The sequence below is a fragment of the Podarcis vaucheri genome (genome assembly GCF_965113315.1).
Source record: "Podarcis vaucheri genome assembly, chromosome: 7".
In the NCBI taxonomy this organism is placed as follows: Eukaryota; Metazoa; Chordata; class Lepidosauria; order Squamata; family Lacertidae; genus Podarcis; species Podarcis vaucheri.
The window spans coordinates 39,580,199-39,592,241 of NC_138765.1; the positions used below are offsets into that span (position 1 = coordinate 39,580,199).

The following is a 12,043-nucleotide window of genomic DNA, read 5'->3' on the forward strand; positions in this document are numbered from 1 at the left end:
CCTACTTTGGAGGTCTTTAAGCAGAGGCTTGACAACCATATGTCAGGAGTGCTCTGATGGTGTTTCCTGCTTGGCAGGGGGTTGGACTCGATGGCCCTTGTGGTCTCTTCCAACTCTATGATTCTATTATTCTTTCCAACTCTCCAACTCTATGATTCTTTCCCCTACAGGGACTGGAGAAGAGTGGGATTTGGTCTTTGTTTAGAAATTGGGTGGCAGGGGCTCTAGGCATCCTGCCCCTTCCCCCAACTGTCCTGCAGTTAATGCTGACCTTTGCTTTTGTGTAATTTTTAGATTTCCAACCTGATTTCTTTAAAACCAGGTGACTACTGCTAGTCAAACAAACAAAAAGAACAAACTCCAAAAGCTTCCATCATCAGGTAACTCCCAACATGGGACCATGCCTTTTTATCTGTCCCTTGGAAACGCCCCCCCCCCAATTGGTCCTCCTTGGTATACCCTCCTTGAATGTTTTTGCCTGGTCACTGTCCACCTCCCAACTCTTCTGGGCTTAGTCTGACTTGTATTTGTGTTTTAAAACATGTAAGAAAGAGAGAAACAACCTCAAACAACTAGAAATGCTTTGTAATGCTGGAAGGCACAGGCTAAGAACTACATCTTGCAAAGCACCCAGGTCCGTCTCTTGAGTCCAGGCATCTCTTGCCTACAGTTCTCCCCTAGCATTGCAAAGGATGCTTCTGTGCTGGTGCCATTCTTCAGACTTTGGTTATTTGCCTTTTGATTTCTGGGGGCAGAGCCTCTTCTGCGACTCTTTTTGGTAAAACTGGAGGAACCCCCCTCTATTTTTTCCGTAACTGGCTCCTGCAATGGTGGGGAGACGTTCTTGCTGCGGCCACGGAGCACCCCTGTTAATACTGGTGGGTTTGATCCCTTTGCCCAGTCGGGACTGAAAAATGGGGCTGCACTTTCAAGCACAGATGCCCAGCTTCTGCCAGCTGTATCTGGGAACTGTGTTGTGCCTTCCTTGCTCTGTCCCCCCAAGATGGGGGCACTGCCCATATAGTGACAGAGATGGGAGAGGGGACCAGTCCAGCATGGAGTCTTTCTCCAAAGAGCACAGAGGGGTGGATACATCCAGCAGGGTGGCTTTTCGGCCCCTTTTGCAGCAGACTAGTGTATTTCAGAGGAGGCCAGACTTGCATCCTCCACAGCTGCTGATGCTCTTCTATGGGGCTGGTGAGGATGCGGCTCAGAATTCGTACTGGGAAACGAAGACTGTGATCTTGAAAATGTGTTTCCCCAGGAGGGTCTTCCGGGCAAACTCGCTCATCTCCAGCTCCACCTCCAGTGTTGTCGGCCCCACGGCTGGCCGGGTGAGCACCAGTTCCCCTGTGTGCTGGTCCAAGCGCTGCACAACCAGCTTCCCCTGGCTGTTGCCCCCTAAGATGCTGAAGCGCAGGCTGTCTCCCACAAAGCGGCTGGTGGACATCTTGAAGAGGACCCTGGGCACAGTGCGGTTGGATGGGAGAGGCAAGTAATGGAACGAGATGGAGTTGGCCGCCCTCCGACAGGCGTTGTTCTCCATGGGACAAGGGCTGCGCTCGCACTGCCTAGGAGAGGACATAGAAGAGGCACTCAGGCAGGGCCAGTTGGAGACATTTTGCCCCATCAAAGCAGGCCTGGATGGGACCCCCAACATTCCCTATACCCAGAAACAGCTTTATTGCACAGAGCCAGACCTTTGATTCATCTAGCCTGGTACTGTGTCCTGAGCCTGGTGGCAGCCCATCCTGACCTGCTCCACTACAGGAGATGCTGAGGAGTAAACCTGGGACTTTCTGCGTGCAAAGTCATGGCCTGACGCACTGAGCTACTGGGATGAGTGGACCAAACATTAGGAATATCTTTGATGCAAGAGCTGTTGACAGTGGAATGGACTACTGTGGGAAATGGTGGACTCTCTTTCATAGGAGGTTTATAAGCAGAGGTTGGATGGCCATCTGTCAGGGATTCTTCAGCTGCATTGCAGGGGGTTGGACTAGATGGCCCCTAGGTGCTCCCAACTCTACAATCCTATCTTTAATGGATGCCAGTCTAAATAACAAATTGGGGGGCTTGCACCTAGTGAGATAGAAATAGCCAAGTCCTGCTGGCTTTGTGGAGCCTCTGATTGGCTTAATAAGTGGTTCTGTAAATAGAAAATAGGAGGGGGCGTCTTTAGACTCCAGCCCCCATCTGCTACACTGTGCCTCTGGAATATATTCTTCAGGCTTTCAAATGTGGCAATGAGGCTTGCTGGGGAGGAGGGAACTTCCAGCGGTGCCAGTGCAAGTCCCTCCCTCCTCCATAAGGCTCAATGCTGTGCAGGGGCTCGTAGAACTATAGAGTTGGAAGGGACCACGAGGGTCATCTAGTCCAACCCTGGGCAATTCAAGAATCCTTTGACCAGCATGGGGCTCAACCCCACAATTCTGCAATTACGCGTCTCATGCTCTGCCAACTGAGCTATTCCAGACTCTTGGTTTTTGTTTGGCCAGGAGAGAGAGAGAGAGAGAGAGAGAGAGAGAGAGAGAGAAAGAAGGGAAGAAAGCATTGGGAGATTGTTGGGAGACTGCATAAGAGCATAAGGCAAGCCTGCTGGACCAGCCCAATGGCCCCTGCTCTCAGGGGCCAACCACAGGGGCCCCAGCACAAAAACGCTCCTCCACCCCACATCAGGGCTTCCAGCAACTGGTATTCAGAAGCTTTATAGCCACCCTGGCTGATAGACGTATTCCCCCATTAATTTGTCTAACCTTCTCTTAAAGATGTCTAGGTTGGTGGCCATCGCTGTGGGAGTGAGTTCCACAGTTTAACTATGTGCGATACAACAATGTGTTCACATCAGCTGAAAACAGTCCCTGGTCAGTCGATTCCCACAGCATCTCAATCCATATGGCATGAAAAGTGGGATGACCACCATCTCTGTTCTGACTCAAGGGGGAGAAGAGCGAAGGGAAGCTCTAGGGGGCAATGGGGTGAAGGCTCTGGGAGGCTACGAGGTGCTTCTGCCCAGGGAGTGGAGCCGTTGCTGGCAAAGGCTGCTGCTTCCATCTTGAGTGAACTCTAGCGCTTGTACTTACATGGCTGAAGTCTTGACGTAGCTGATATTGAGTTGGGCCTTGGGGCATTCAGGCCGCACACAGTGGAAGCCCCCAAAGACGTTGATGCAGGTCTGTCCCTGGCTGCAGTTGTGCTGGTTCTCTGCGCACTCGTCCACATCTTGCAAACACAACAGGGAGAGTTTGTTTGACGCCATGCCCTCCTTCAGCCTCCTAGAACACACAGCTCAGGGCGGTTCCTCTCCCGGCTGACCCCCAATTATTGTCTCTCACCCCACCCCACCCCCCCGCAAAGGCACTCACCGTTGCATGAATTGGTGTCACCCTGGAGCTGGTAGCCATGGGGACAAGTACACCGATAGGCTCCGGGCAGGTTCACACATTTGTGGAGGCAGATGCGGGTGTGGCGGCTGGTCTGGAAGAGCTTGCACTCATCAATATCTGGAGGGGGGAAGCAAGAAGTCTGCTGAGTGACCCTCCAAGGGCAGAGCAAAAAGGGACTTCCAGCCCCTGCTCAGAACTTCTGGAGATCAATGCCCAGGCGAAGACAAACTCACCAAGCAAGGAAGGGCTACAACCAATGATGACTTGGGGGGGGGAGTTTGGCTGAGAGGCAGCCTGTAGACAGGCACCTGGAGTTCTTTGCTTCAAGGATCAGACCCCATGAGCACAAATTGCCCCTCTGCATACCAGCACAAGCTGCAATGAACTGCAATGAACTGAACTGGAGAAAAGACACTCTATTGGGGCAGAGCTAAACTGAGGCATGATCTTGTGGCTGTTGCTTCCTGGGAATCTGATACAGTGCTTGGAACCTAAGCAGAGCCCTGAAGCTGGATCAGACCAAAGGCCTGCTAGGCCAGCAACCTGCATCCACAGTGGCCAGCTAGATGCTTTCAGGAAGCCCATCAGCAAGGCTTGGAGGCTCCTCCTTTTCTGCTCTCCTGCTACTAACATTATTTGCTTCCCATCAGGGGAGGCTAATAAGGGTCTGATTGCATTACCGGGAGATGACAGCCCCCTCCACCCCATTTTAAAGCCAAGTCTTTGGCCTATGCTCTATAGATATAGTAAGGGAAAGTGTTCAGGCACTAAAAAGCTACAAAATAACTTGGCCACAGCTGCCCTTGCCTAGAGTACTGCCTGCTGGTCATAACAATGGGCATTTTGGTAGTGTAGAGTAATTGGGCTAGTGCCTGAATCATGAGGATGGTGCAATCCAGGCAGAAAACTCCCAAGGTGGGAATGCAAAAGGTAAAAAAGGAGCCCCCACTGGATCAGACTGAGGGGCTCCATCTTGTTCTGCCTTCCCCCCAAGCTGCTGCCCTCCAGAAGCTTTGGACTTCAGTTCCCATCAACCCAGCCCACCAAACATCTGGAGGGCATCAGGCTGGGGAAGGGATGCTCTAGTTCAGGGGTCTGCAACCTTTAAGACAAAAAGAGCCACTTGGACCCGTTTCCGAAGAAGAAAAAAAACCTCGGAGCTGCAAAACCATTGTGACATTTAAAGCATGCGCGCCGCTGCCCTCTGATCTGACAGCGGGCAGGAAGGTGACGTTGGGACGGTGCGTGACTAACGCACGCACCGCCCTCATGCGATGTCACAGCCAGTACAGCGCCCGCCACAGTGGGGAGTGTCGGGGCGCACAATGCGCCTCCTCCCCTCACTAGTATCCGCCCTGGAGCCACGGCAAAGGTGTAAAAGAGCCACATGCGGCTCCGGAGCCGCGGGTTGCAGACCCCTGCTCTAGTTCAAACTGAGATCCATTTAGAGCAGCACCCTGATCTAGACCAGCCTATAGCTCACTGGCAGAGCATCTGCCTTCCCAGGTTCAATTTCCAGCAGCGTCTCCAGGCATCGTTGGACAGACTCCTTGCCTGAAATCTTGGAGAGAAGCGGCTAGTAACTGAGCTAGATGGACCAAGGGTCTAACTCGGTATAAGGTATAAGGCTTCCTATGTTCCCTGGGATAGTCTCCAGGAAGACCACAAGGAGCCAGGCATACAGGCAACAGGTGGGTTTGTCCCCAGTGCTATGTGGCATTCAGCCCAGGACAGATATATGTACAAAAGATTCCCTGCAGGAAGAAAGACTGAAGATCCCTGGCTTGCGTGTGGGAAGATGGTGAGGGGAGGAAATCCCTTTGTTTCTGGGAAGCATGAGACACCAGCTCTGTTGACCTGCCAAGCCCACTTCTCCCTTACCTTGGCAGAGGCCTCCTGCCTGCATCTGGAAGCCAGGGTCACAACTGCACTGGCGTGAGCCCAGGTAATTCTCAGCGCAACGGGGCTGTCGGCTAAAGGACGAGTTGCTGAGCGTCGCCCAATCTGTGGTTGAGAGGCAGCTGTCAGTTCTTTGCACCAATGCCCAATAGAGTAAAGGAGCAGGGGACGGAGACCCCCAGCCGAGTCACACGGCGCAGGCCTCTTATGAACCCCACGTGCTCAGCCTAACCAAGCCGATGTGGAAACATCTCCAGGCACCCACCTCTCCTTTTCACACTCCCCAGGGTCTTTGCTTCCCTTTTCCGCCATGAGGACAGGGGTACTGCAGCTCCCTGCTACTTACAGGAGTACAGTGGGGCTTGGCAGGTGCTGCCTGACCAACCACTGGGGCACAAGCAGCTGTAGCGGTGGATGCCATCCACGCAGGTCCCGCCATTGGCACAGGGGTTGCTGGCGCACTCGTTGATGCCTGAGTTGAGGGAAGGGGGAAACTGAATTACACTCAAACAGCCATCATTTTGGACCAGCAGAGGGGAAATGGAGAACCTCTGAGCCCATGCTGCTCATCAGAATTGGTTTTCAGTACAGTGGTACCTCGGGTTAAGTACTTAATTCGTTCCGGAGGTCCATTCTTAACCTGAACTGTTCTTAACCTGAAGCACCACTTTAGCTAATGGTGCCGTGCCGCTGGAGCACGATTTCTGTTCTCATCCTGAAGCAAAGTTCTTAACCTGAGGTACTATTTCTGGGTTAGCAGAGTCTGTAACCTTAAGCGTCTGTAACCTGAAGCGTCTGTAACCAGAGGTACCACTGTACAAGAATTGAGCAGAGCTCACAGTCTTTCCATGTAAACGTCAATTCCTTGTTAGTTCCTTCACTTGGGAAGCCATGTTATGGTTACAACAAAATTGCAGGCCCAATTGGGAAAATTGGCCAGAGATCGACCTGTAGGTCTATCAGCAGGAGTGGGGGCTGTTAGGAGGTGCCCCCCCATTTTTATGATACCTGGCAATCTCAAGCTATTCCTTCTACCAGCCAGACACACTCACCTTTGCAGACAGGCTGCTGTCCGCTCCACTTGTGGTTCTCCTGGCACACCCGTGTCTCAGCACCCACCAGGAGGAAACCAGCATCACAGACAAAATGTACCTCGTGACCCACGGACGTCCTCTTTCCCAGCCTCCGGCCATTCAAGGGTGATGGCAGGGGGGTGCAGCTCTCTGTTGGGGGATCAGAAAAGATGGGAGAGTGAGTGTCCCCATGGCTCCTTTCCCCAGGCTCTTTTCCTACCCTAGCCTATGGTTGTTGCTTTCTTGTATACATTAAGTAGCAAAATGTCGCTTAAATGAAATAGAGTTATAGCCAAGGCTGGGGCTCTCATAGGCAAACTAGGCAGCTGCCCAGGGCACAGACCTCAGAGGAGCTCAGTACTGACCTTTGAAGGGCACAGTTTTATACAGATCTGTTTTTATTATATCTTATACATTTCTGATACTATTTTGCTTTTACTTTATATTGTGAAGAGTTTTATTGTTTCTGAAGTAAGTCATACATTAGAATTGTTTTTCATGTAGATATGAAATAGACCACAGTTGACTGGAGGTCACACATAAAGTGAAAAGTGAGATTTTGATGTGCCTGAAATTCAAACTTTTAAGAGACTTAACATCACAATTCACAATAAATTCCAACTTTAGTATTTGAAAAAGATAATCAAAGATCGTTGCATTACTTATTCTTTCAATTAAAAATAAATTCAGCAGTTTTAAGCTTTGTGCTTCTCTTTTCTTTTTCTACAAGACATCTGTTTTTGAAAACTGAAATTGGCATGGTGTGTGTGTGTTGTGTGCAAGTAGTTAGCTTTGCCCAGGGTGCAAAATAGTTTGGCATCAGCACTGGGTGTAGCATTACAACATTATCTTCATATGTTTTTAGCTTTTTGCTTTTTATCTGGGTTGCTTTACTTTGTGTAAGCTGAGTCCCAGTCTGGTTCAGGATGGGATATAAATAAATATAAAAATAATTGTAATAGATGAGTTTTTAAAAACCCTGAGTTGTACACAATTTTATAATAATCATAATTTTGAAATTTATATCCTGCCCATCCTACTGGGTTTCCCCAGCCACTGTGGGCCGCTTACAACATATATAAAAACACAACAAAGCATCAACTTGATTCTACTTACAGTGCACCCACTGAAATTAATGAACCCAAATTAATCATGTCTATTAAATTCAATGGGTCTACTATGAGTAGAGCTACCACTGGAAACAATTCCCCCTTTCCAGTCCCCATTTTTAAAGAGTTGATTGGATGCAGCAAAAAGCCATCCCCTAGACATTTACAAAACAAAACAGCCTCAGGGTTTCCCTGGGTCCTGCACACATCATGTGCACACACAGACACCCTTCTGCTTCTGCACTCTGCGCTTCTCTCTCCTTTTACCATTGTGCTTGGCTGCCTGCTGGTGGAGACTGCCTTGCAAAACGGCCAGCTGCTTCTTGAAGTTGCGCAGGCTTTGCAGCTGGGCAGCCTCATGCGAAGACAGCAGCTTCTGCATCTGCCGGATGGCGCTGGAAACTTGCTGGTCACTTAGGCAGCCCTGCAGGGGGTGGGGGGGGGGAGAGGAGGAACAAAGCAGCTTTGGCAGGGAAGTGGAAGGAACAGCCCACAGGTATCACCCACAAAGGCTCATGGCAAATTGTAACTGATGCTGCTTGCACACCCACAAACACCCACTCCCCACCGCTGCAGAGGCTCCATCCCTTGTTCATTTTGGCTGCCCTTTTCTGAACCTTTTTTTACCTCTGCAATATCCTTTGGGTGGCAAGTACAGAATGTTCAGATCAGTAGTGGCCATACTTGCCCCTCCAGCTGTTTTGGGACTACAATTCCCATCACCCCTGACCACTGGTCCTGTTAGCTAGGGATGATGGGAGTTGTAACCCAAAAACAGCTGGAGGGTCAATTTTGGCCACCACAGGTCTAGATGGTGCCTCCAGGCCCACAACCCACACTATAGGCAAGATCAGGCCTCTGCATCCAAGGCATGCAATCTGGCCCAGAAAAAACACTTCTATGACATTCTTGTTCTAAGTCCCCACACTGCCCATTGCTGAAGTTTCATACACCAGCCTGTCTAAGTTGAGGGTGGTGAGAAAATGTTCTGCTTACAACCTTTAGCCATGCTGGATGGGGGCGATGGGAATTAGAGCCCCAAACATCTGGTGGGCTGGGAAATCAGGGAGGGATTCCTTCCTTCCATCCATCCCATCCCATCCCATCCCATCCCATCCCATCCCATCCCATCCCATCCCATCTCATCCCATCCATCCATCCATCCATCCATCCATCCATCCATCCATCCCATCCATCCCTTTCCTCCAGGAAGCTTGAGGTGGTCTACATACTTCCCTTTCCCATTTTGTCATCACAACTACAAGTGGTTGCTTGGCTTGACAAGAGCTTTAGCTCTGAACTCCACTCTTTCGTCTATCAGGGTCCACTCCTATGGACCAAGCACATCTGGGCTCTGCACCCAAACCTACAGGCAACATCGCCTGCCTCCTACTGGTTCCACACCACCAGCCCTCCCAGGTTCAGGATTCAGCATCATTTATCTTACCTGGGAGTTGCTATGAGGCAACTGTAGGATACCCAGGGCCACCACAGCCATTATCTGGGGCAGCATCTTCTTTCCAGCGTTGGAGCAGGTTCAGCAGTTAGGAAAAGGACAGTGGATTCTCTGAAAAGCTTCCTCAGCTATCCTTGGTCAGCGAAAAGAAGGAAGGGGAGTCTGTGAGAGGGCAGCTCGTGTTCCACCCGCATAAGGCAGGCCTTCCAGGTGTCTTTCCAAGGAAGGAGGTGAGAGGTATTCTCAGAGCACCGCAAACCTCAATATTCCCGTTCCCAAACTGTGAGCCACCCTGTTCCACTCCACAAAGACATTCTGGCTGCAGTGCAAACAGAGATTGCCAACTGACCAAGATTTAAGAGCCTGGCCTGCTCCTGTACCTTAATTAGCACAGAAAAAAAAGCACAGTCACCTGCTGCTATCTAAAAACTATCACCAACAGCAGTCATTTCATCAGGCTGCAGAGCGAAGGGAGAAGAGTAAAGCACAGCTACTTTGTCAGCTCTGCTGAGAGACTTTCCTTGACTCAGTGGCGTAGCGTGGGTTGTCAGCACCCGGGGCAAGGCAAGTAAGTTGCGCCCCCTAACCCTAACCCCCAGATGTTGCGCCCGGTGCGGCCGGCCCCCCCTGCACCCCCCACGCTACGCCACTGCCTTGACTGTCAACAGATAGCAGCCATCCCATCAGGCGAGAAAGCCAAGGGAGAGAAGGGATGCAGGGCAACAGACATTTAAAAGACACGGCTTTCCCTGGAGAAACCTGGGAAGTGTAGTCTGTCAAAGGTGCTTTAAATGCAAGGTGTGTATGCTCTTGGCTCTTTCCTTCATCTGTCTCCCCGCAGGAGCCGTTCCATCCGGCTTCAGCAGAGGGAGAGGCAGGAAGCTCCATCGGCTCTAACATGAGACCAACTCTTTTGTCTCCTCTTCTGGTTGAACTGTTCCCATCTCAGCTGGTCCTTATCTGAATTCTCTAGCTTTAAGAATGGGTGCTTTGGTTTGCTCCCCGACCCCCGACCCCCCACCCCAATCCATTTTGTTTCTTGTGTCTCTGAGACGGTAAGCCGAAGGACAGGGGCTCTTTTGTTTGGTTTGCCTTGATCTTACATAAGCTGTGCTGGGAGCCCTTTTCTTGTCCCCCTTCTCGCTGAAGAGAGGGTCAAGAAAACACTTTGAACGAAACAAGGAAGATCAAACATCCTTAAAGGTAGCAACCCTAGAGCGGAAAGCCACTGACTCGGCCCCACCAGCACCCCGAGGAAGTGGATGGTGAGAAGGTGCTTTGTCCACAGGCTTAGCCATCCTGGTGCCCTGCAGACGTTTCAGACTGTAACTCCCTTCAGCCCCAGCATCATAGGGCCATGCCAGTCGACACCTCTGGAGGGCACCCGGTTGGGGAAGGCTGCTCTGCTAGAATCCTTGCGATTTAACCCCTTCAGGGTTACAGTTTCCAGACTTCCTTGAGGGGACAGAGTAACTTCTGAATCTCTTTTCAAGCCTGCAACGTGCACAAGAGCCTGGTTAGGCACTAGGAAACTGCTTTGCACTGAGGCAGACCAACGGTCCGCCTAACTCAGTATTGCCAACACTGACCGGCAGCAGCTCTTCAGACAGAGGACATTCCCAGCCCACGGATAGAACCCGGGACCTTCTGCTCCACCCCTTGGCTACAATCCTAACGCCAAAGCGCATCCGGGACGCCCATGCCTTCTACCAAGTGAGGCAACTGGTCCACCTAGCAGCTCAGCATTGCCTACACTGACCGGCAGCGGTATCCGTAGCCTTCCCTGGAGACGATGCCGCTGGACCCGGGACGTTCTGCGTGCAAAGCAGATGTCCCGCCACTGCGCCCCGGCCTTTCTCCAAGCTGAAGGGCAGGGAGGAAGGCGCTTCTCCCCACCCCCACTTCAGGGAGTCTGGGAGTTTCGCGCCGAGCCGCTTTGCTGGCACAGACGCGCGCCCCTCGCCAGACCCTCTGGGCGCCCGGAGTCCCGCGAAAAGCAGCAGCCGAGCCAGCCCGCTTCGGGGGGGGGGGAGGCGGGGAGGCCGCTGCCGCCTTTGCTTTGCAGCGCGTTGGACCAGGCAGACCCTCCCCAGGCACCGAGACCCCCCTCCCCTCCCCTTCCAAGCCTGCCTCCCCACGAGTCTCTCTCCCTAAAGGCACCTCGAGGAAAAGTTGCGCCGACCTGCGGGGCGGCTTCCCTGGAAGGCGCGGCCGTCGGAGCAGCAGCAGCAGCAGATGGAGCCTCACCGGGTGCGCGCAGGAGAGCAAGCCCCTCGGCAGCCTTGCAGACTGGGAGCGGGTCGCTCTTGCCCGCCCTGGCCGAGGCGGGGCGAGAGGTTGGCCTCGTTGGCACCAGCTCAACGGGCACGCCGGAGGCCCCGCGCGGCCCGGATTGGGCGGCGGCGGCGGCAGAGGGCTGGTGAGGGGAGCCCGGGCGGGTCAGCCGCGTGCCCAGAAGATGCCCGCGGCCGCCTCCCCTTCCCCCTCGGCGGGAGAAAGCGGCAGGAGTGCCAACTTGGCCCCGCGACTGTGGGTGCTCGGGGCCGTGGGTGCCATGCAGCGTGCATGGTCCTCGCACCGAAATTCTTGGGGGATTTTGTGGTGCTCGGGCACCCAGGGCCCCAGGGAGTTGGCACCTATGGGAAATGGATTGAGTGGGTGACCTCAGCTGGGGCGCTCCTTTTCCCCCCAGAGCATCTAGGTCAGGGGTCAGCAAACTTTTCCAGCAGGGGGCCTGTCCACTGTCCCTCAGACCAGGGGGCCAGACTATATTTTGAAAAATAAAATAAAAATGAACGAATTCCTATGCCCCGCAAATAACCCAGAGATACATTTTAAATAAAAGCACACATTCTACTCATGTAAAAACACGCTGAACTGGGACACACCGGTGCAAGCTGGGGATGGGGAAGGAGATGTTGGTGTAGGAAGTACTCACGGGGTGACAGAAGAGGACGAGGGGCTGGGGGTCAGTGCATAGGAGCCAGAGCAGAAGGACGCAACCCCAGAGCCAGAGGGGCCCCTGTCTCCAAGAACACACCAGGCATTGAGGAGTAGGGAATACTCCAGGAGGCTGAGTCAGGCAAGGGCCCACAGCCCTGCTCACTGGGCCAGGTGGGG

At 52.6% G+C, this 12,043-nt stretch overlaps 1 protein-coding gene across 6 annotated transcripts; it reads right to left on the reverse strand.

Annotated features, from left to right (window-relative positions):
* Positions 1–570: 570 nt before the first annotated feature.
* On the reverse strand, positions 571–11,242 carry LOC309537914 (fibulin-7-like). 6 transcript variants are annotated; one of them, XM_082233055.1, is made up of 9 exons: positions 11,106–11,242; positions 8,915–9,056; positions 7,735–7,891; positions 6,338–6,508; positions 5,632–5,757; positions 5,268–5,390; positions 3,366–3,503; positions 3,084–3,222; positions 571–1,571 (listed from the first exon to the last, which is right to left on the reverse strand). In XM_082233055.1, exons 2-9 carry the CDS (start codon positions 8,978–8,980, stop codon positions 1,211–1,213), a joined length of 1,281 nt encoding a protein of 426 aa, XP_082089181.1. In that variant the 5' UTR covers positions 8,981–9,056; positions 11,106–11,242; the 3' UTR covers positions 571–1,210. The 6 variants fall into 6 exon arrangements, with proteins under 6 accessions (XP_082089181.1, XP_082089186.1, XP_082089185.1 ...); XM_082233060.1 differs by having other exon boundaries at positions 8,915–9,051; positions 11,171–11,209; XM_082233059.1 differs by having other exon boundaries at positions 11,084–11,205.
* Positions 11,243–12,043: the final 801 nt, after the last annotated feature.

Coding starts and splice junctions, on each gene's coding strand:
- LOC309537914 (XM_082233055.1), bottom strand. CDS start 8,980: ATGCTGCCCCAGATAATGGCTGTGGTGGCCCTGGGTATCCTACAGTTG. Junction 6,509..7,734: donor GCAGGCAGCCAAGCACAATG/GTAAAAGGAGAG, acceptor ATCCCCCAACAG/AGAGCTGCACCCCCCTGCCA. Junction 3,504..5,267: donor GGCAGGAGGCCTCTGCCAAG/GTAAGGGAGAAG, acceptor TCCCCCCTCCAG/ATATTGATGAGTGCAAGCTC.